The 25,204-nt window shown below is 39.5% G+C and overlaps 2 protein-coding genes across 2 annotated transcripts in view; one reads left to right on the top strand and one right to left on the bottom strand.

Annotated features, from left to right (window-relative positions):
• Positions 1-310: 310 nt before the first annotated feature.
• Positions 311-9,950, top strand: LOC121319557 (MANSC domain-containing protein 4-like). Its single transcript, XM_041257127.1, has 3 exons — positions 311-664; positions 7,491-7,625; positions 9,091-9,950. Exons 1-3 carry the CDS (start codon positions 445-447, stop codon positions 9,825-9,827), a joined length of 1,092 nt encoding a protein of 363 aa, XP_041113061.1. The 5' UTR covers positions 311-444; the 3' UTR covers positions 9,828-9,950.
• A 3,281-nt stretch (positions 9,951-13,231) lies between these two features.
• LOC121319558 (28S ribosomal protein S35, mitochondrial-like) overlaps positions 13,232-25,204 on the bottom strand; it is a 38,625-nt gene continuing 26,652 nt past the window's right edge. Inside the window, exon 8 of the mRNA XM_041257128.1 lies at positions 13,232-13,589. Coding sequence (XP_041113062.1) covers positions 13,323-13,589 — 267 coding nt within the window. The 3' untranslated portion in view covers positions 13,232-13,322. The remainder of the gene's footprint in view (positions 13,590-25,204) is intronic.

The raw sequence follows: 25,204 nt of genomic DNA, 5'->3' as shown, positions 1-25,204 counted from the left end.
TGACAGGGTCACTCCTCAGTGGACACTAGTTTATTGTCTTGCGGCTAGTTCGACATAGCCAGAAGCAACGTTTTTCAATTAAAATGTCTTTAAAGTTCAGTGGGTTGTTTTGGAACATAAACTCTCACATGCTACAGTAAGGGATGATAAAAAAAAATTGCAAATTAAGGGCTTGGAATCCGGATGTGATTGTCAACTGTTTAGAGGGGGAGAGAGGTGCTTTTTTTTTTTTTTTTTTTTTTTTTTTTTTTTGGTTTTTAGGGACAGGAATGTCAACGTAATCATGTAGAGTAAAGAACAGACGCTAAACGTGTCAAAGCTCAGTCCTCACATAAAATGCAACACATAGTCTCAAAAGTTTGCAGAAGAACACAGTTGTTATTGCTTTTGTCAAATTAAAAGCATGATTTGATTGTATCTCGTATTTCTTCGCATCTACCAACGATGGTTGCCCCATGGGAAGTTTTGATCATTCTAGGTTTTTTATGCAGCACAGAATCAAAGTGTTCACCGACTACTTTTTATAAGAACTGCTGGATTCGCCGTTTCCCCGGGATTTTTATTGATGTAATTGAGTCTCAATGGAAAGGCGCTCAACTTCAGAAGTTTTACCGCGAAGACACTGCACAGAAGTGCAGCAGGACATGTTGCCTTGCTAGAAATGGTAAGTCATGGAAGTGACTTAGTTTACATATGTATACAAAATGTTGACTATTAAGTCTGCTCTGCTAAAATAACTGAATGAATTATCATCAAGTCCGTAACTTTATTAATTTTATCGAGAACCAAAACTCCACAAACAAATGTAACTTGCATACAAACTTGGTTATATGAACAACATAACGCATAATACTCTTATTAAATGCTTAAGTAAAACTTGACAAGTTTGTTGTGAAAAACTGCATACGACAAAGCAAAGTTTAAAGATTTCAATCTGAAAATCTGTAAATTGCTGGTATTTGAGAATGTGTACAGTTCGTATTGTTTTGTTTCTTGATAGTATTTGAGAATGTGTACAGTTAGTATGGTTTTGTTTCATGATGGTATTTGAGAAAAGGTACAGTTCGTATTGTTTTGTTTCTTGCTGGTATTTGAGAATGTGTACAGTTCGAATTGTTTTGTTTCTTCCATATAAGACAGATATTTGAGTATAATGTTTATTTTCTATAGCAATTGTAGCACTGCGTTAAGCATCTTTGTCATACTGTTATCATGCTGGTTTGCACCTGGTCGTTTATCCTGGATGTATTCAGTTAAAGTAGATTATAAATGGATCGTTAGTCCTCTACAAAAAATAATAAAATAAATAAATAAATAAATAAATAATAAATATTATTATTATTTTATATATAAAATAAATAATGCTGCAACATTGTCTTTTATGACAGATGTTAGTAGTAGGATTTTTAATGGCATCAACTAAGGTAGCTAATTTTGCTGCTGCTAGTAGCTGCACAAAACGTTAGTTTACCAACCATAAACCTGGTTCCCTGAAAGAGAAGATGGCCACCAAACATCGTTATGGGATACGCTCCTGCCTATTGGTAGGTGCCACTGAGCTCCTATATCAAAGCTGCCGATAGGCCCCCTCCCCCCAGTGACCCCCTCCGTCCCGCCTCCCGAGGGCACTTAACCTTTGCGCAGGGGGAGGATCATTCTCTTTTGTGACGAAACCTTGATGTCGACCGAAGCAACCTCACGGTTGCTGGCCATGTTCTCTTTCAAGGAACCAGGTTTACGGAAGGTAAACTATGTTCCCTTTCAATTTGAAGATGGCCACCAAACATCGTTATGGGAAACGTGAGGGAAGAAAGAACGGCAGCATATGAGGGTCGCTAAGTCCTGCCTGACCAAGGTCAGCGGCGTGACCGTGCAACCTCGAGGACCCTAGTGCCCACAGAGGGCAATGAAGGATCTACCACATTCAGTCGGTAGAACCTGGCAAAGGTATGCGGGGTAGCCCAGAAATTTCAGCCATAGAGGCACCTCGGAAGAGGGTCCATGGCATAGCCACACCTCTTGTGGAATGTGCGGCTATCCACCCAGGTGGGGGTAAGCCAGCACTATCATACGCAGTTGAGACTGTGTCCGCAATCCAATGTGACAGCCGCTGTTTGGAGAGGGGCTGTCCCAGGGTCCTCCGTGTTCCATGTTACATGGCAGACGAAGAGCTGGTCAGACTTGCCCTATCTACATAACATCTCAATGCCCAAACTGGGCAGAGAAAGTTCAACTTCTTATCCTCTTCCGTCGTAAATGGTGGAGGATGAAAGGACTCAAATTCCACAGACTGATGGAAGGCTGTAACCACCTTGGGGAGAAAAGCAGGGTTTGCACGCAGTGACACTCTGCTACCATCTGCTACCATCATCCCAAATACGCATATAGGAGCTATGCACAGATAGCGCTTGACCCTCTTTGTGAAGGTGATAGCCAAGAGGAAGGCTGGCTTCAATGACAGGTGCTTCAACTTGATGGAGTACATTAGGAATGGCATGCAGAAATAGCCGCTAGGTAAACCTTCAGTGTGGAAGGTGATCTACCAGCCTCAAGCAGATCTTGCAGAAACTGCAGGATGGCAGGCATGGGACAGGAGATTGGATCATGACCGTTAGTACGGCTTCAATCTTGAAAACATTTCTACTTATAGGCGTACAGTGACCTAGTGGAATGCGTCCTAGCATTCAGCAGTGTACTCATGGTCGCGTCTGACAGTCCTAAGGCTGACCAGCGGTCCCTTTCAGGGGCCAGATCCATAGCTGGAGCCTGCCCTGCTCCAGGTGCCAAAGTGTGCCTCTTGCCTGACTGAGAAGATCCTGACAAAGCAGGATTTCCAAGGGTGGGCCGTTCAATAGCTGGCACAGGGATAAAAACCAGATTCTCTTGGGCCACCTGGGGGCCACTAGGAGAACTGACACCTCTTTTCGGATTCGGATCTTTTCGAGAAAGTTCGGGAGCAATGGCAGAGGCGGGAACATGTAAAGGAGCGCTCAGTGTGTTGTCTCCAACGAGGCGAAGAGATCGACCTGCGCCTCCCTGAAACGTTCCCGAATGCGCTCCACCACCTTAGGGTGGAGCCGCCACTCCGATGGGTGTAAACCGCTGTTGCTTAAAAAAATGCAATTGTGTATAATTTCACTCAATTCAGCTATATTAAGTTGACTTTATAGTTGCTTGTGAATGTCTAATATCAAACTAACTTCACCAGGGTCCTTTAACCTTTAAAGATATTGGATATTTGCAAGGATATTGGATATTTGCGCATTCACTGCATTAATGGAGAATGTAAGCCATGTATCAATTATTTGCAATCATTGTACAGTAGGCTACATTATATAATTGTTCACAGCTCCTACATACAAACTTGCAAAACAATGCTATTTCACCACATGGACAATGTCATGCTATGGAGTAAATTAAGACATGTCATTAATTTGTGAGTTAGTAATCTCTAGTTCTGCACACTCAAAATATGCATACGGATTCACATTACATTGTACAGTAGGTTACAGCATATAATGTCACTACAATACTTTGTGCTTACCAATGATGGCAGGCGAAGATATGCCTCAATGGCTTCTTATTTAATTTAATACAGGTCTATTCTTTAATGTGTCCCTTTTTAGGTATGTTTTTAAGGTCTGCTGCTTTTTCAAACATGGCTTTTTTATGTTTATTATTTTGATCAGATACTATACAAATGAAGCCCTGCTGCTTTGACCACAGCCTGCATCAAGTAAACACCCATTCTGCAGTGCTGGGCTAACACACTGTATTTTGAATTGTTTTCGTTTCATTGATCTAAATGTATACTAATATTTTATTAAAGTCCAGTTTGAACACATTTTCATGAAAAGACACAAAGTGAAACTGGCAGAAATTTAGCTGCAGAGTTCAAAACAGTTGATAATATATATATATATATATATATATATATATATATATATATATATATATATATATATATAAATGCAATATATAAAACATTCACCAAATGAAGGGTATATATTTAGATTATAAATACAAAACATATATTTAGATTATAAAAACCATGTATTTATTATATATATATATAAAAAAAAAAAAAAAAACATGGAGCAAGTTGTAAGTTACATACACTAAAACAAAATCCTTAGAAAAATAATAGAAAATCATGCCAGTGTTGTAACCAATCTGCATATAATTTATATATGAACATATATGTATACACATAATAACATTAAGAAACATAAGAGGCATGTAAGTGTAACATATGTTGCTTTTAATATATGTCAAGTATAAGTTATTTCCATAAGGGTTAGCCCAATTTTGTACTTCTGAAATAAATAAATAAAATGGTTTGATTATTTTATTTAAAAGCATAGGTCTACATTATTTATTACCGCATTACTGATACATTTACGCAGAGCTGTTTTTTCAGCACCACAAATTGTAGCGTGCGGAAACCTATGATACACGTTTTCAACTTATAATCTAATACAATGAATAGAAATACATATAGACAAGTTGTGTTTTGTTTGTTTAGTTAAATGAAGTTAATGTTGTTTCAAAGCGAAAACTGACATTTATTATTAACAGTCTTGGTGGTATGGGTGCCAATATAAAGCTTAATTATTCATGCATGCTTACTATATACGCATATGGGATATTGTATTGATTTTCACAAATTGTTTATAGAATTCACAGTGGAAGCAAATGTTGTGTATATATTCACAATTGTCCAGCTTTACATTAAAGTTGGTTTGGAAGACCTAGGTGATGCAGTTTTGAATATCAAATGAATATCGAAGGTGAAACCAACTCTACCACGGTGGTTTGGGGTGGGGGGTTCTCACTGGTAGTAAATGTGTACTGTCTTATACTTTCAGCAGAAGAAGAGACCTTTGAGGTCTTGAAAGCTTGTCAGTAATTATTGTTTAGTTAGTCCAATAAAAGGTATCATTTCTCCTTCTCTTTTTCTAGCTTCATAATGCAAACACAGCTAATGTACTTAATGTAACTGGAGAGGTCGTTAGACCACTACTAATTTATTTGACCACTGATTTGCACATTTATGGCTTTGTCTATTTTGTTTGACTTTAAATTATTTAATGTCACTTTTTTATTGGAATTCACGTTCTCCGGGTCCCTATGCACACAATCATTGAATAATGAGGTTCATTTGTACAAGTATAAAACCTCTGTTGTCTCCAGTTAGGCCAGTGGCCACATGCCGATCAGTGCAGATCAGGGGACTCCAAGAGTGGGAGTGAGAGCGAGAGATTCAAGGGAAAGGAACCCAACTGTAGTGATTCAGGATTGGTGGACAAGAGGATCGGGTAATAGGTAGCAGCAACTGAGACAAAAGGACCTTTTCAGGTAATGGCAGGGCATCAGGCCCCCCTCCTACATCTGTGAAATAGGGCAGATTTGTAAAATAAGCTAACTGTTTAGCAGTCAAATGTAGCACAGAGGTCTGCTCCTCTTATAGGTACTAACCATGAGCATTTTTACCAGACTTCATTTTTATTTTGAGTCGTGTGAAGCTAGTTTACTTCCTGTGGGGCATGCTTTGGATATATATTTAAAGCATTTACTTCAGTCTTTTTTTATTAATGTTATTAATTCTCAAATGGTATGTTTCTTAGTTTGTAGTGTTGATTTGGAAATATGTTCCTTTATCTTGGGCCAGGTACCTAATATCTGTTGCACAGGAAATGAATTCAGTGTGGTGGCAGGATACAGTGGTTTGCCTAAATTAAAATGAAAACAGGAAAAGGATAAGTAAGACTGATGAGTATTATGTTGTGCTGGTAAAAGTACAGAAAATAATGTCTATATTTAGCTTATTACTTATCCCTTTAAGACAAGCAAGATTTTTAACACTAGCCTTAAGGAAAACTCAAGATACAAATAATAATAATATAATAATAATAATAATAATAATAATAATAATAATAATAAAAAAACTGCCTACAAAAAATGAAAACAAAAATACATGGAAATTAAAATAAAACTTTGAGAGAGATACGTTGATAGATTATGTAATTTAATTGCGATTAAAGAGTAAGTAGCTGGTTTAGAAAAATATAGTATTAACTGTAAAGTCTGTTTCAAAGATCTTTACAAAATGGCCACATTGCCAAACAGGTAACACATCAATAACGATCCATGATGTGGGATGGAAAAGAAAAGCCAGATCACTTGTTATAGTTTTTTTTTTTTTTTTTTAAATCGCTCTTCCTGTAGTGATTTAGAGGACATATCTCAAACTCCAGTGCACTAGAGCAGCCATTTGAAAAGAGCTTTGAAACAGACTTTAAATTATAAATATAAAAGTTGTCAGGATGTTAACAATGAAAATAAAAATGACAGGTACATTTTTTAAACAGTTGTAGCAACACTTAAGGATGAATAACGTTATATTTTATATCAGAACATGGCTACTTGCTCTTTAATATCCCCTGTAGCAGTGATTACCCATAGTTGATTTGCCTTGCCTGTTGCAAAGAGCCTTGCCTTCATCTCTGAACACCAAACTGTCACTGTGATCAGTTATCTAGCAGGTAATGACCGCTGCATTGAATATTAATTAATCTCCAGAGTTGGTCATTCTTTACCCACACAAAAATCCTTTTTCTTTTTTCATCTGTCTGTTCCTGAGCAAAATATATTGACCGCAGTGACCTTTTTTAGCTTTTGCTCAGTCCGATAAATATTTGAACTTTCCATTTTGGCAAGCTCCATCACAATTGATAGGTGTTGAGAACATGAAATTGTTTACAAGCAAAAGTACACTATATTCCAGCGTCTCTGAAGATACGAAGGGTTGTGTTACTATGCACTCTACCAGTATTGCTAAAGTAACACATTGTATAGGTTGCTTCTGAGGTGTCCAGAGTCAGACTCTGCTAGACCATGTAGTGGGATCTGCAGGGTCCAACCCGTGTCTTGGAATCCACCAGAACAATTTGGGTCATAATAAGGTTGGTGTGATATGTGATTTGTTTAACCAGCCATTAGTACATGTTTGAAATATATTTAGAAAGTGTTGGAAATCGAATTACTATGCATTCTATTTAAAGTAAACCAAAACCAACAAATTCTATGTCTACTAATAATAATAATAATAATAATAATAATAATAATAATAATAATAATAATAATAATAATAATAATGGTTATGCAGGTTTTATTATTTTATAGTAGCTTATTAGGAAGTTATCTGCATAATAAAAATGTGGCAAAATACATTATAAAGTAGTAACTCAGATAATAAAATAACAGTAGTGGAATTTAAATTAAACATGCATTGATGGAATAACTTGTGCCATGAATATTATATTACTAACACATGCAAGTTTTCAGTTGCATCTGTAGTATTTTGTGAAGAGTACATTTCTTTTGTCTTCTGGCTGTTGAATAATGCTTCAGTGCATTGATTATGGTTCATTATTACCGGTTCTGTTGGTTGCTGAACTTCTAATATGTTGCTGAATTTTCTATTGCAGTGTCCTGTAACCTAGCAGTCTTTCATTATGAGACCACTCAGAACACTGCTAACTGCTTTCACTTACACTGCCCAACCCTGGAGAGTTGTGTACACAGCCGGAGCAGCAATACCATTCTGTACACCATTACCAAAGGTAAGATTCAAAGCTGGAGCTGAACGTTCTAATTCACTAGCCTGGGTTTCAGTCTGGCTGCATTCTTAAAAGAAAAATTATTAGGGTATACACAATGAAAAAAATGTCCTTTCATGTTATTTGGTTTCTAATTCGAAAACATATTTTTTAAAAAGTGAGCATTGTTTATAGCAACATGCTCTCATCTGAAGACCATTAAAACTTGCTTCTGGTAGTTCCTCAGGAGTGGTTTTTGCATCATCAATATGAGAGTAAAGAAACACTGAGACCAATTTGATTATTAGTCTCACCTCCTACACTTGTTTGAGCTTCCCTGCTGTCAGTTGCAATGTGATGGGCGGGCTAGCCGAGTTCATTGCTGCTGCTAATAAGATGTACTGATTTTGTGTTCATCACAGGGAAGCTTGCACAGGTCTAGAAGGTGAGACTAATATGCCTTTCATTTTAGAAGCATGTTGTAATGGTCTTTCGTAGAGACAATATTGCTGTCAACCATGCTGAGCTCAAACGTTTTAAAAATATGTTTCAAGGATATGACAAATGGAAGCAAACAAGAATTAGAAACCAAATAATATGAATGATATTTATGTGAGAGAATGATTTAATTGTGTACATCATGTGGTCATGTATCCACATGACAGACTGCTTGAGAAAGATTCAAATCTTGTTGAAAATGCACTTATTTCTAGTCTGTTTTTTATCATGAAGGCAGTATGTGAATGATACTGTATCTAGAGAACACTTGTCCTGTTGTAATGAAACTTGCTGAGGACCTTCTTCAGCACAAGTTATTACGTGTATTTTAATCTTGGGGTATGTAGGGGCTGTCTGACTGTCTGTATGTCACATAAATGTCTAAATCATGATCTTCAAGCTGGTAGATGATTTTTCAGCCCCTTTTTAAAGGCATGCAGCCACCTGCTGCACAATTAGGCAGGGAGGGAATTACCCTGCCATATCTAACAGAAACTTTATTTCCAAATTAAACAAATGTTGTTTACAAACCCAACAAAACATATTGTTTACACGTGCACGGCCTCAGCCCTGCCACAGGGGTAAGTAAAAGCACCTGTCTGTCTGTATGTATGTCAGATATACATTTTGACTTATGCATACAGTAGATATTGGCCATATTGATCTACAGTACTTTCTCATGTTACTGGTAGCTATAAGGTTTTTATTTACAGCCGTGACAGGGATGAATGTCATGGACATGCTGAATATTTGCAGTCGCTCAGAGTAGTTCCGGATGCTCAAATATCTAATTTATTTTTTCTTGTGACCTGGGCCAGCTGAATCCACGGTGCATCACTGTAATAATGCAGACTGGACAAATATATATATCAGTGTTGGAGCAATAGCGCTCAGACCTATTCAGAATTATTGCATTTATCATAAAAGGGTAAAACTGGTAAAATACCATGTAAAGCTACCTGCTGCTTTCTATATCTATGTATTCTTACAGGTATTGACCCAGACCTACTTGTATTTGGAAAACACCCCACCTCAAGTCTCCGCTTGTGGACCAACCTGTCGTCTTCAAGATTCAACAGCTCTGATTCCTCTTCTTCTGACAAGAGACAGTTCCACCGGCTGCCATTCTCCACCAACCCTGCACAGACCTCCCTTCCAAGTATCCATGAGAGCCTGCTACCAAGCACTAGCTGGGAACCAAGCAGCAGCAGCGGCAGCAGCACATCTACCCCTGTACCTACCATAACTACATGGGCCAGTTCATCCACTACAGTGGTTAGTGTCCCTAATGAGACCCAACCCACTATAGGCTATTCTAGTAGAACCACAACCACCACTCCCAGTTCTACTACTACCACTGCCAGCCTTTCTGCGGAAACCCACCCACAGTTCACAGCAGCCTCTACTGTAACCAAGCCCTACTCCAACATTGCTGCTATACCGAGTAATTTAGACAGCAGTAAGTACCCCAATGAGACTAAAGGCTACGTCAGCAGGAACCACACTTCTGAAGAGGAGCCCAGCACTCTGGCACCGTTCTGGGAGGCGGCAACGGACACACTACTGGTTCCCGTGATGATTTGCAGTGCCGTATTTGTGTGCTGTTGCACCGTACTCTGTGCTGCAGGTTGGCGCAGCAGAAAGAGAGGTCGCTACAAGCCGGGGTGGAAAGCGGACAGGGGCTCCATGCGTTTGATAAAATATGTGATGGTTAGGGAAAGCCTGTAATTCTAAACTGAAGGGAAGTTTTGCAAGGGAAGATTGATCATGATTCCCCTTTATCTTTGGCCTTTTATTGACATTGTCCTCCATCACTATGAAGAGCCTTGAGATCAGTTTTTGTTTGCTTACTTAAACTATTTCAGGAGCGTATTTTTAAGTATATTTATTTTTAAAAGTTGAATATTTAAATAATTTAAAATTTCAAACTGTAAAATGTTATCAGTTTTAATCATTTTGAAGGCAATGCCCTAATTTAATTTATTTTCCAAATTTGAGAGAGAACTTGAAGATGGTCAATATAGCCTTCTACTGAAGTTAAGAAATTATATTTGGCTGTGAACCTGAACCTCACAGTGGGACTAAAGATTATATTATGTTTTCCTTCTGTGTAATACACCAGCATAGCCAATATGCAGGTGTGATTGCCCAAAAATGTCTCAGTTCAGTAATGGCTTCCCAGACACCCACAGAGATGTTCCACGAGTTTGTGTCTTTAATGTACTATTTCACAGTGCCAAAGACATTATAGGAAAGCAAGTTAGAAGCTGACATGTCGTGATCAGTCACTTTTTTGGCAACATTCCTAAATTGTTTACCCTTAGTTTTGAAAGGACCACCTCACTGCCGTGACAACAAGAGGGACATTCAGTTTCCATGGTAACTCAATCCTAAAGTTTTTTTCTTTTGAACAAAATCCACCTGGAGGGGCACTGGACTGGACACAGTGGTCACACAAGGAATGGCTTTGACACAATCCGGTCTCAAAGTGAACTGAACCCAGGAGAACCGGGGCCTTGAATTTAGGGGCGTGTGGGTTTTCCCTCCAGTAGGCTTGTGTTGAGACTGAGGGGCCTAGCTTGTTACTCTGAGAAGATTCATTTTATGTTACTTGTGTTGAGACAAAATTAAAAATGAATGTAGAAAACATACGTGGGGATTGACAAAAAACACCTGTGTGATATGTAGCACACATATTTGTGTCAAAGAGCTGTCTAAATACAGTTGGTAGAAAGAAAGCCTGGAGCCTTATTGGGCATTTTCAGGCCTTAATCACATTCCTATCAATTAATATTGCAGACTTTTTACAGTGTTAAAGTGCTTAACTCAGTTAACTTTTAGCTGGGGAAAATGTAATATAAATCCATGCAATAAATGTTAAACATGTCTATGATGTCACCCTCACTCATTGTACTTTTAATTGATTCATTTCCCAATTCAACTGAAAACTGTGTACTCGCAGAGAACTTTGGATTTGTCAGAAAAAAAGTGGATTAATTAGAACACAGTCACTGAATACAATAGTTTGCAAACACAATTTGGCAATGCATACTGCATAAATACGATGCAATGTTTTAGGTGTTATTGAGTTAAAATATGCCACGATTTTTTTCCTAACAATCAATAACCACTTAACGCCGTTTACCAATTACTTAATGAGGAACACTTCTTATTTTGATTCATCATCAATGATTTGTTATTTATTGCATGAATTTATTTTAGGCAACAACCGAGCAGGAAAAAATAGAGATCCCAGACTGACTTCTCTAGCAGACATGTAACTCATTGTTTTTGGAAAACTTATTTTAGATGCTACCAAACTAAACAGTGACGGTTCTCAAAACAAGCACCTCTTTCTCGTCAGATTGTTTTGCACTGCTTATTGCTACAAGTTTATTCACCTGATTTTAAAAGAATCACACGCTGCACGGCTTCAGTATCAAAGTTCATAGCCAGGAAATAAAGTTTATTATTCTAAAAGGTATAGGAATATATTTACTCAAACACATCAGTATATAATCTAGTTTGTGATACTTTACAGTCATCTAATATACAGTTTTAAAATCAGAATGACAGATGTGTTTTATTAGTACATGTGTTGGCTGCAGTTATAAATAATGTGGGTTCAAGGAAGTATGGCTCTGTGTAGCTTACAATGAATAATAGGCCTGTATTTATTAAAAAAATGTTACAAGTTGTTTTATTTTGTTTAAAAATGGCAGTTGTTGCTTAATTCAACGTATAATGATTTGCAAAATAAATATTAAAGTTATGTTTCATCAAAACAATATTTGTACTTTTTATGGCACATACAGCATAGGTCTGAAATGTAAAGTTTTTAATGAAACATGTTACAGGATGCATGTCGTTTCATTTTAAAACATGGTATCTGGTACTACAATAGGTTAAAGATGTTCTCAGTTTGCTTGCCTTGTCTTCCATGAAGTTTGCTATTGCTTTACTTTCTTGGTCACTTAAAATCAAACAGTGTCTTCTGGGTAAAAGCATGTCAAGTCAATAGGGGGTGCAGCTGGTTGGTTATTGACAGGAAAGAATGTGAATAGTGAAGAAAATGTATGGAACTATATTGTTAGCTACAATGACTTTAAATTCTTACTGCACGAATAGACATGTTATTTAAAAAATTTGGCGTGCACAATTATTTTACCCCCAATTTTCTCCCCAATTTAGTAAGTCCAGTTACGTTCCCTCACTGTAGCAATTCCCCCACAACAACTCAGGAGAATTGAAGGTCACAGGCCATCTTCTTCTGATCCCACGACCAAGCTAGTTACCTCTTAAATCTCGCAGAAGCTCGAGAGTGCCGGGTACTGGCCTCTGGAGGACAAAGGCCTGGCCAGTAGGGTCCCCTGTAGCCTGTACTTGTTGTCACATGATCACATGGAGACTGGCTGGGCAGTTGTTCAACTGTTGGCCTACTGCAGCTTATGTACACTTAAGAAAAAAAAAAAAAGTTTGAAATACAATTAACAAAGCATTGCTTTTTTTCAGCCCACCAATATAAAATATTATGTGATTAATGACTTAAATGTTTCCAAATTTTGGAAATAAAGTGGGTTAGTTCAGATGACTGAACAGTGTTGCAAAGAAAATGCTCACAGTGGATGTTTTCTCCAGTCACTGAAGCCCAAGAACAGTTTAGAAAGATGGAGCAGCTGGAATAAAGAAAGGTATTCTGAATCTTCAGTTGTTTAACACAATTTTTCTATATGTAAACAACATACTGTTAAAAACCAAGCCAACAGGACTAGGGGAATGTTTTGGGTTAACAGTTCAGCAAACTTAACAGTCACGTTCTGCTGAGGCAATGTTTTACCCCAATCCTATCTCTTGCTTAATAAACACATACATGTCGACCAAACTGTAACGCAAACAAAAGAACCATCAGAGTATGGTTCCTAGTGGCCACAGTAACCCCACTCATCAGACAACTTCAGAGAGAGACCTGGGCCCTGCATCCAGGGTTCTGTTTGGCAAGGTGAGAAAATGAGGTGCTTGGCAAAAGATGGGACAGCAGTCGCACAGAGTCAGTGTGGGGTTGCAGTGGTGAGGCTAAATTCTAATCTGAAATTGAAAAGAAAACGAGTAAAATACATAAACATTGTCTTGACTTTGTTTCTAGTTACTTTATTATGCATGAGAAATGCGTACAAACATTATTTTGCTTTTTTAGCCAAGAAGTAGTCCTTTCTGTGCGGCAGATTACAAGTTGAGCAGGTTCTTGACGGACTCCTTGTACTGGAGGAGGGTGGTTTTGCTCTCCCCTGCATTCTTCAAGTTGGTAACAGAGTTTCTGTATTCCTGCACAGGGCTGGAGCTCAGCAGCTCCTCTCTGGTTGGAGCCGAGCCCTCCTCAGACCCCTTCATGCGGAGCAGTGTCTCCAATGCATTTCTCTCAGAGGGGCTGCTCTCCCATAGATACTCCTCCATGTCCGCCTCGGTCTTCTCCTTCTCCCAGGGCTCGTGTTTCTGAAAAAATAAATATATTCATTAAATCACACTCTTACATATGGTGAAAAGGACAGGTTTAAATGGTATTAACTTATGAATAGTATGAAGCACCGGGCCCATAGTTGCACCATTTATCAATTTATGACAATCTTGCAATAACAATCCCTGTACACCATAAGATATCTCAAACATGCAATCCTTGTCAGCTATTGAGTCTTTTATAACATAGGAGAGATTTGTGGTAAAGAACATCAGTACTTAGTTTGCTGAGGACATGAACACCCCTATTGGTTGACAGGTCTGCAATCCTAAGAACACAATAAATTAACTTGTCAACTTTTGTAACAAATTATTTATAGTCTGCCCAATTATTTTAACCCTGGGTTTTCCACCAAATTGAGAATGATGAATGACTCAGTTTCTGCAGAAAATCCCCACAACAGGTCAGGAGAACTGAAGGTCAGTCGTGTCCTCCGATCCAGACCAAGCTAACTGCCTATTTGCAGCCAAGAGCTTTACAGCAGGTGTTGGCAAGTTACCATACTCTGGAGGACTCTGCTTTAATTCACCATGCACCTGGCCAGTAGGGTCCGCGTCACTACAGTCAGGAGAAACAGTCCTTGAGGGAGCACCAGATCCATTAGAACATTTTCTGTAGATCCAATTGAAGATCTGTAACACTGCACAACCAGCACACAAACCTGAGCTTCTCCTGAGTCTTTGACTCACCCTGCACAACATGTGGTTGAATCTTTACCAGGTGAGCCACTCGGGGACCCTAGACTTTTTTCTAAGTGCTCAAATTTGTTTTCTCTATGAAAAAAATTACAACGTTTGACTGTGCTCACTGCTTTTGAAGGTGACACATATTAGTTAAGCGCTAACAAGAATTATTGCACAATTATAACCTGTTGGTACCAACTCAACAAAATTACTATCCTCAAACAATTGTGTTAAACTGCACCGTGTCCAGTTTCAAGTTTTCTAAACTCTGCATCACTGCCTGTAAAGCAATGATGGAAGCTGCCTTTTAAAGTGCTTTGAAAACAGCAGCTCAAACCCTGCCAGGAAAGCTGATGCTTCTCTTCAATTAAATTATTCAAGAGAAGCATTTTGACATCTTTGTCATACAGCAAACAACTGTCTCTCACAGAGATTGAGTTTCCAAGAGGTAACACAAGAGGCACGGCGCACCTGGTTCATGCCAGGGCACAAGGCATCTCTTCATATTTCACCGGTCACATCATAAACTTCACTTACAAAAAACCTTTGTCCGTGCCTTTAAAGCATGGTCGAGCTTCTGATTTTTCCCAGCCACTGTAATCAGAACTAATGACCATCATTACATCTACCTTGTCAAGAAAATCCTTATAGTAACCCCCCTCCTTCTGGGATTTGATAGATACAGGCTGATAAACAGATTAGCTGGTCCCCTGTACCTCCAGTACACCACACAGGCACGGGCAAGCTTTAATAAGATCTGGTTATCAGAGAAGATGACTAGGATAAACTGTTTTTTAACAGCTGACAGCACAAAACACAATCCAATTGATTAAATGGACACGGGAAACTAATTTTGAAAAACCAAATATTAAATAGTTTTACAATAGACCAGATATCTTATCTGAGATTTGAGGGAGTTTAAGTATAAAAGTAATAGTTGCACTGTTCTAACATTTGCATTTCAAAGAGAACAATAGTAACTAAATGTGACAGGCTGGTGAGTGGATTGAGGCTCAGAGACAGAGTAAAGGCAAAATAAAGTTCTTTATTAAACAAAAAGTCAAACAAACAGGCACAAGGGCCAACAAAAAGAGATTCAAACAGAAATAATCAAAACGAACTTACAAAATAAACAGTCAGTTCCAGGTCTTCCTTTAATTCTAAACAAAAAACTCTCCAACATAAAAGCAAACTCCCAAACAAAAGAACACACCCTTCCAAACTGAAAACACACACACTGCCAGCCAGGGCCTCTCCCCTAGCTTTTATCCAGCCCAGCCACATTCTCACATGTTTTTCTGGCAGGGAGAAATTTACCCCCCTCCCTGCCAGTTCCAAACATGTTCATATAGACGGGGAGTTCCCCGTCACATATCCCCCCCTTGTGCCTAGCACACATGGCCCCCAACGGCCACCTCCCCCCTTAAGTCCCAAAGTCCTTTGTCCGGTCCCGGGACGGAGAGACGTCCGTGGTCCATGGGGGCGGCCAAAGTGGAATATTTAGTTCCCATCTGGCGTCCTCCCAGCAGGACTGAACACTCACGACGGGGCTCTCTTTGGTGGTGGAGGCGGGAACGGCGGCCCGGCTCCCTCTGGACCTCCTGGCGACACTGGACTCCCTGGCAACGTTGGTGACGCTGGACCCTCTGGCGACGTTGGACCCTCCGGCTCTCGGGACGGTTCTCCATCCTCTCTAACTCTCAGGACGGCAGCACCTTCCCCCTGGGCGACGGCGGGCCAACAGTGACCCCAGGTGATGGTGGACCAGCATCCCTAGGAGAAAGCAAACAGAGTCTCCCCAGGCGATTGGCGAGCAGGCAGGCCTCCCCAGGCGATTGGCACTGTGCCTCTTAGCCGCCGGGCAGCTTGTCTCCGCGCTCCCCTCAGCAGCTGGTACAGAGGCTGGGTGGGTCCTCCAGCATCTTCTGCTGGCTGTGGAGGAAGAGACAGCTCCAGCTTTTCTCCCTCTGCTGGTGGTGGAGGGAGAGACAGCTCCGGCTGTTCTCCCTCTGCTGGTGGTGGAGGGAGAGACAGCTCCGGCTGTTCTCCCTCTTCTGGTGGTGGAGGGAGAGACAGCTCCGGCTGTTCTTTCCCTGCTGGTCCCTTCAGCCCTGGGCCTGTGGCCTTCCCCTTCTTGGCCGTGGACGTACCGACTCCTCCCACTCGTGCCCCTCCCTCTCGGGCTGTGGATGTTCAGGCTCCCCCCTCTCGGGCTGTGGACGTTCGGGCTCCCTCCTCTCCGGGCTCTGGGAGCGGCGGCCCCACCTCCATTTCTTCAAGGTGTGGGATCTCCCCCATGTCTATCGCCAGGTATGCCAGGACCATGATGAATATTTCCTGGAGGGACCCCAGGTGATGCTCTCCCTCCCACTCCTCCCATCTCTCCCCATCTCTATGCCACAGCATGTTGATGGCGACAGGAAGGTCGTGGGAGAGGTCCGCTTCAGGGTGCGCCAACCACTCCCAGATCTCCCACGATGGTGGTGAAGGCGGTGTTGGTGGGGTGGCTGCCGAGGATGGGGTTGGTGGTTGCTCCTGGTCTGGGTTGTGGGGGCATCCTGCCCAGTTGTGGCCGTCCTCCTCACAATGCCCACACCAGTTAGCAATTGGCCCATCCGGACATGACCTCCACTGGTGGTCATCCTTCCCGCACCAGGTGCACCATGGGAACAAGCTCGCTGGGTCCTCCCACAGGGTTTGGGTTGGTGATGGTGGCGGCTGCTGCGGCCGCTGCCTCCGCTGTCTCTGCCTTTTGCCCATTCTTCTCTCTGAAAAAAAAGTACAAAAAGAATCTCCAAAAATTCAAAAATTCAAAAAAAAGAAATTCAAAAATTCCTAAAATTCCAAAAAGAAAAAAAAGTACTGCTCTCTAGGTGGCGCTATCCCACTTCTCACTCCAAGTGTGACAGGCTGGCGAGTGGATTGAGGCTCAGAGACAGAGTAAAGACAAAATAAAGTTCTCTATTAAACAAAAATAGTCAAACAAACAGGCACAAGGGCCAACAAAAAGAGATTCAAACAGAAATAATCAAAATGAACTTACAAAATAAACAGTCAGTTCCAGGTCTTCCTTTAATTCTAAACAAAAAACTCTCCAACATAAAAGCAAACTCCCAAACAAAAGAACACACCCTTCCAAACTGAAAACACACACACTGCCAGCCAGGGCCTCTCCCCTAGCTTTTATCCAGCCCAGCCACATTCTCACATGTTTTTCTGGCAGGGAGAAATTTACCCCCCTCCCTGCCAGTTCCAAACATGTTCATATAGACGGGGAGTTCCCCGTCACACTAAAGCATTTAAGAGCAGTCAGAATTTCACAAGTTACAATATTTTTGTATTGTGGCACCTCTGCAAGTTTGGTACAAAAAATATGATTCCTTCCTTACTGCCTCTAAATGTCGTTTAAATATAAACTCACAGCTGGAGAGTACATGTAGTTCAATGCAGTTCAGAGTCTATTACTTGCTGTAATGTGGGTGGTACGATAATTGGTTAATATATTACTAGCGAGAATTTGATTAGTCTAGAAAATGATAATCTTATTAAAATCGGCAACAATTGAAGTCATCTAAAGCAAAACAGGATGAGTGCCACTGTTACTTGTGTTTTGTTCCTCTCTTCCTGTAGACTTATCCATAAAGAGTTGGTGAGGGATTAGGATCCATGCAATTAAATCGGGCATTGAAAAAACTTTAATGCAGCTTGACTATCCCAGATTAGGAAAGTCTTTATTAAAGAAGTTAGCAAGGCTGTGAAACGCTGGTGCACAAGATAAACCTATACTGATGTAGTGACTTTGGTATACAATTTATTTATATATAAATTAGTCCAAGGCATTGAATATCCCCTGGAGCACAGTAAAGTCCATTATTAAGAAATGGAGAGAAGATGGCACAACTGTGAATCTGTCTTGAACAGACTGTTCTCAAAAACTGAGTATCTGGGCGAGAAGGGCACTAGTCAGGGAGGCTACCAAGAGGCCTATGGTGTAGTGACTTTGGTATACAATTTATTTACATATAAATTAGTCTCTAGGCGCACTGTTTAAGAACGTCCAAATGTTAATAACTGAGACATACCATAATAGTTCTGTGGTATCATGTAGGACTCGGATTCCCTTGACAACAATTGACATCCACACAAAATGGCAGAAATACAAAACACTCGTTTATTTAAGGGAAAAAGGGGTGCACAACTAATTTAATATTTCAGAAAGGAAAGGCTATTGGTTAGAGATATGCGTGAATAGTAATATGCAGTTCATTGATTCCATAGTCAAATGATTACAACGACCATAACATCATTAGCATACGTGGTTAATATAATAATAATGACTGTCTCATCACACAAAGTGTCTACTTTGCATTAGTATTTTCAATACCCGTTTCTTGTTGTAATCGTACATGTCAATATGCACGAGAATTAATTCAACCTTCCATTCAGAACGGAATCCAACATTCCAGTACCTAATTTAGCAAATTAGTTTTACCGTGTTAACTTGGTTTAGATGTAATGTATCAAACTAATAATATGTTATCAACCTCAGTTGATTATATATTCAAATTAACTCAAATGGGGTAATGATGAAGTTCTCTGCATTTACAAGGCAACTCCTTTTGAGTTGTACATTTCAAACAAACTAACAAAATAATACATTTCTTAAACACTAAAACAGGAAGTTATACTTTATTTCTAGAATAGTTTCCACTTAACTTGATAGCATTTGCTTCAGTTACTTTCGAGTCAAAGTATTTAACATTAGACATGTCGAATACTTATCGATTTCCATATACAGATGTCAATCTGTGTCGATGAATACTGCAGCTCTCTGGATCTGCAGTTCCAATTTAGATGGAACTTTACGCACAATAACCAATAGTTCCTTTTCAAATGGAGATTAGCTTGTTGATCTCCAAGGCTTGCAACATTATCTTTGTTGTTGGCTGTTTTCCCACTGGGAATAGTTCAGTTGATCAGACGTAACTCAGTTCAGCTAATGCGTTGCAATTGAAAAGTTATAGTTTATAAAAGTGTTCTTGTTGCAATTCTTCTGTATGACTTTGCTTCAGTTTGTTTCGTGCAAATACGTGTAAACAAAGACCCGTTTTCTGATTAATGCAGTATCCCATCACTGATCCAGTCTCTCATAGGACAGACAGCAGGACCCTTCCTCAGAAGATGATTTTAGCCATTATTCAGAACATTGGTTCTTCCTTGCCTTCTGTGAATTCGAGCACGTATGCTCCCATGGCTCTACAACTTTGTTCAAAGCAGTGTAGCATCCATTTCATCCATCCGAACTTCAAGACAACTCTAGCGGGAGGACACTACTTGTGCACACCTCTTTTGCAGTCAACACGCATGTCTGTGTGCAGCAGCTCCACTGGAAACAGCAGAAGCTCGCTCACATTTTAGAAGCTCACTCCACTTGAAAAGTCAGCAGGTTTTGTGATTCTCTCTTCAACCCTGTGATTGGCTAGCCTGGTTATTTTGGGCAGTACCTGAGTCCACGCGAAGTGTCTTTCATTGGTTGTTCTCGTACCGACATGGCCTTGTTCTCCATTGGTCCGCTATTTCACCCCCTGTCTGCTGAATTTACAACAAGGACTGTTTCTCGTCTTAGCGTCAAGGTACTCAGAATTGTCTGGAAGTTGCCCTCGGCAAAATACTACTGGCGCCGAAATGACTAATTCAGGGATAAGTCAAGATAACACTTGTCCAGCAGTTAGTTTATGACTCTTTCTAAAAGCATTCTTTGTCAGTGGGAGAGTTGGAGATCAGAAACCAAGAAGACACAGAGAATGGTTTAAGACTCCCCCTTGTATATTCCAATTCTGTTACTTTCATGCACAGAATGATATGATGACCCCCCTTCTGATGCTACATTGAGCAGGATACTTTATGGTAAAGTATAGGAGTAGCAGATGTCAAGAGTTTAATGCTTACAAGATCACATGGATTTACAAAAACAAAAAACAAAACAGGCCTGCTGGAAAGATGGCAGTTTGAAAAACAGATCACAATTATCTCAACAAAATCATAAAAAGGTATGTGTAAAAATGGTAAGCTATATGACCAAAGCCTGTTTTGACATCACAAGGTTATTTGTCAATCAATACATGTTGGTTCTGCTTGATAAAAGGAAATCATTGGAACTGCATCAGAAACAAAAGAAACGACAAAAGGTGATGCAATTATTCCTTGGAAGCAAAATCATCTATCAGTCAATGCTCCTGAGCTGGTTAAGAATTTAATTAAAAAGATACATACTGTTCCACTGTCTGTGCCTAACCTTACTGTAATCCCATCGTGCAGGTGGGCACTGGCACGACTGCACACCCTGGCTTATGAGCAGCTGGCAAAGGAGGATTAAGCCCTCTGTGTATCCACTGAGCAGGGATAGCACAGGCTAACATGGGATCTTCCCTCAATCCTGCCCTGGATGCACCACACTCATAACCACATTCCCATCTGAGACATATAACCAGTCTGTAAATCTCATCTCTTTCCAGTGTCAAACCGAGGCTTCTACAATCCAATCTGCAACCAGGCATTACACAAAAATCAAAGACCATCTGTATGAATCAGTTTTTATACGATTGCTGTTTATTAAATATATGACCATTCTACAATGACTGACTAATATATTTATATTTGTTTTTGCAGTAAAAGATTTAAAACCTGCATTAGGCACTCAGTAGGTAACTTCCACCGTCAATGTGAGCTAGAGAGATCACAATCCTACCTGGGGCTAAGGGAGTGCCAATTGAAATTGATTGGACTTTGATCTGCTGCAGAAATTGTTTTCAAACCAGTTCCAGTGGCACATTAGAGTGTTGTTACATGCCCATCCCATCCTTCGCCTCTCTGGGAGACCATTTGCAGGTTTCACATTGAGCCAACTGTGGTTTTGTGACTATTAATGGGTTACAGAACACTGTAATGTTCTCATTAACACATTTTAAACGCTCTAATGCATTTCTCTGAAAAATGCAAGTTGGCTGGTGGCCACAATACAGTTGCACACTACTGTACGTTGCAAGTATTTTCAGCTTCGGTTCATGTTATGTTGCCATTATCTATTTTTTGCTACCCACCATATAAATTGTAAAAAATATTCACATGACATATTGTGAAGATAAGGAAATTAAGTGGTGAAGGTCCCCATAGGCCCCTTTAGTTATGCTTATCATTTTCAAGTAAAGGGGTGGAAAGCCAGTGCAAAAATTTCAATTGCAGACAAAACCACAGGGCAGTTCAGATTATACACCAACTTCGTTTGCACACTCTTAGAGAGATTTTTTTACCTTGATTGCTACTGGCGTAAACCTTGATTGAACAATTAAAAAATGAGAGGTTTTAATCTATTAACATAAAGCTCTAAAAATCGATTTATTGTTAATTAGCTTCAAATGTAATTTTAACTGCCTTTAAACAACTATTCTTCTACAAATCAAGCCGAGTGGTTCTTGGTTTAGTTACTCCAAATTTAAATTCTAATCAATTTTAGATATAACTGCCAGGCTTGCTTTAAGCTTGTTTGGAAAATTGATTTGACCTCCCAATTCCACTCAAATCACAGGAAAATGTGAAGATGTTAACCCTGCCAGCCCTACCTAATCTGTCTCTCTCCCTGTCTATATACATATTCATACATTTGGTAGGTTGGGCTGGCAGCTAATATTGTCAAATGATTTGAATAGAATGAGAAAGTCTGTTCAGCGCAGGCAATTAGGATCTACATGCAAGCTGAAAGCAAGCTTTGAGAGTGATAAAACAGTAAAAGGGAATGCAAAAAGCAATTTCATTCACATTGAATTTACATACTCTAACTAAATCTACTTGAGTTACATTAAATATATTTAAAGCAAAGCCCTTTTTTCAGAGTTTTTTTTTTTTTTATTGACTTCTACAGAAAACTTTCGGGTTTTACAAAAGCTATACTGTAGTATGGCCCAATCAAGCATATGAAAATACTGATTTACACCAAGTAAACCATGTCCTTGCATTCAGTATTTGGTTTCAGTGTAATAAGGGGCAGTCTGTTTAACATAGTACCGAACTTAAGTAATGATGCAGCTTGTCAATACCAGTTTGCATTCACAAAGAATACTGAAGCAGATGAGCTGCTTTTCCCACCCTTATCCTTGATATTTACCTGTAAATGTGGGACATTATTATTTTCACCCATTTAATTTCATTATTCCTTTCTTTTTTTAATAAACTGATCAAATTACCACAAAATTATATATAAAAAAAGAAAATTAGATGACATTATGGTGGAAAAGCCCTTTTAGTTCCCAGTGCTATGTGTGCATGTGTCTGCCCCTCTTGTGCAAGAATAGCATTCTTGTGTTGTAATCATGAGACTTCTCCAGGAGAATAAACCTGTTCTGCATGGGCTCCTCCACTCCATTAGCACAGCACAGTCATTTCAAGCACTTTAACCTCGCCTGAATCATCTTTCTTCACTTTAGGAAAATAATCAGGTCAGCTTAAAGGGTATTTTTATTTTATTGTGTTACATGTTCTGATGTGTTGCTACAACTGTTCATGTAAGGTGGGTTTTTTTTTTTTTTTTTTTTTTTTTTTTACATTTACCATTTTTTTTTTTAAACTTTTAAAATTGTATTATCTGCCTCAAGACTGTTTCCCATGTACCAGCATGGACCCCTCAGAACTACATTTCCCATCATCCTCATGCTCACTGGTAAATCTATCTCTGATATGTGAGCAGGAGGACACAATCAAATAAAAAGGTCCTTATGTACCCTATAACTAATGCGCAAACAAGCACTGCCAGGGGAGTCTGGTCTTTAGGATTTTTAATACAGAGCTCCTTTTCCATTAAAGGTTTCTTTAGCTGCCAAGTGCAAACCCCTGGGTTTTAGCTACCAGACGCCTTCATGACAAATGGTCAAAAGGAGGATTTAGGGTTAGCTGGCGCAAACCGCTAATACACTAGCCTTTCAGAGGTTTCACCTCTGCAGTGAAGGGATCGAATCGGCTCACACCCAAGGCTGGTAGTCCCAACCCAGTGGACAGTAGTCTGCAACACAAAACCACCATAGTATTCAGCACAACCTGATATTTCCTTTACATGATATATAGGCTTGTAAAGAGGTATGTATCATTTGTGTTCTTTAAATCAAGAAACGTGTACATGAATACATACTACCCTTTCTCATTTATTGTCTTATCAAAATAATTAATCGTTAAATGATAATTAAATCTTCTGCATCATTAAGGGTATGATTTTGGCATGGTAATTTTTAGTACATTTCACAGGCATGGTGTGGCAAAAAAACAAGAATTCACAGAAAGTTAACCAAATAATGTAGTTTTAGCTACATCAACATACACAAGAGCTTTAAACAGTACAACAAAACCAACAACATAAAAAACTACTGACAAGTTTAAATGTTAGAATACAAAACTTACAGTACATATTTCAGAGTCCAACAATTTCTGGGCCGAGTCAAGGGTCAAGTCAGAATTACGTAACCTACAATCTTGTAACATGCATTTTTTTGGAAAGGTGTACAGCCTTAACAGATCATCAAACCTGTCATCTGTCCTAAAATATCTCTCACTGTCAATATATATATTATATATATATATATATATATATATATATATATATATATATATATATATATATATATATATATATATATAAGTGTGAAGTTCCAACAACGATGTATTTGTATAAGAGGTACAAACTCAGCACATCTACTCAAATGTATCCAATTTTGCGAATGCACTCTATTTAAAAGTATGAACCGCTGCAGTCAAAAGACACAATGCGTCCTTCGTACATCAAATAGTGAAGCTGCACAGCTTTTAGCTGTCTGTGCCCAATGTATCGCATTCATCTGCAACAGAAGTATGAACCAGGCTTTACAGTTTTCCACGATTCTGAAACAAGCCGCTACACTGGCTCCCTGTCTATTATCGTTGCCTGTTCAAATTCTTTACCCTTGTGTATAAATCTCTCCATGATCTTGCCCCACCTTATCTGGCTGCACTGATTACCTACTATATTCCCCACACGTCCCTTATGCTTCCAATCACTATTGTCCCACTCTCGCCCTGTGCCCAATCCCGCTTCTGTTCCTGTTCCCTTCTTGCTCCCCTTCATTGGAATAAGTCTCCCACCTACCATAACACAGTCACCCTCACTGCGTGGTTTCCACTCCTCCCTGCCCATCCTACTGATACCCCTGGCCCCTAACCTCCTGTTTTGACCCCGCTTTCCTGACCCTGACCTAGCCTCTGGCCCTCTGCTTTCATTTAAGCAACTAATCTGTCTCCCAACCCTAGCCCAATAAACTCACATTCTTTTCATCCATTTTTCCTTGATTGTACCATTTTGTTTAAACTTGTAAAGTGCCTTGGCTAAAGGCGCTATAAAAAAGTAACTAAATAAAAATAAAGAAGGGCCTCTAAGTTGGTAAACTTCTGTTCTCCAATGTATTTGGTCTTCTGTCTTCATAGAAAACACCTCACAATTTTTAGGTATTTTAGCCATCGCCCATTCACATGATTGCGCTCAGCTATCTCATTCGCTGACCTACACAGCTACATGTAAATGCTGCGTGCATCCACAACCAAACAATTTACAGATACTCGCAGATTTGTATTTTAAAGGAAATAAAGGAAGCACCTGATCAAATGTGTTTCACATCCATTTCCAAGATTTCACTGACTATTCAAATTCATGATTTCTGTAACCTCAGTGACAAAATTGTAGCCCTATGCATCATACATGTAACCCATCAGGACCATCACATGTATCATGATACATATTGCATCGTAATCTTAGTGTATCATTACACCCATACCTTTCATGAAATACAAAATGTTTTGACAAGCACTAAACACTTAGTGTTTTCTTCAGAGTTCAT

This window comes from Polyodon spathula, chromosome 8 (genome assembly GCF_017654505.1).
Source record: "Polyodon spathula isolate WHYD16114869_AA chromosome 8, ASM1765450v1, whole genome shotgun sequence".
Lineage (NCBI taxonomy): Eukaryota > Metazoa > Chordata > Actinopteri > Acipenseriformes > Polyodontidae > Polyodon > Polyodon spathula.
The sequence above is the reverse complement of the archived record's forward strand: the minus strand, read 5'-3'. Positions and strand labels throughout refer to the sequence as shown.

Coding starts and splice junctions, on each gene's coding strand:
- LOC121319557 (XM_041257127.1), top strand. CDS start 445: ATGGTTGCCCCATGGGAAGTTTTGATCATTCTAGGTTTTTTATGCAGC. Junction 665..7,490: donor ATGTTGCCTTGCTAGAAATG/GTAAGTCATGGA, acceptor TTTCTATTGCAG/TGTCCTGTAACCTAGCAGTC. Junction 7,626..9,090: donor TCTGTACACCATTACCAAAG/GTAAGATTCAAA, acceptor GTATTCTTACAG/GTATTGACCCAGACCTACTT.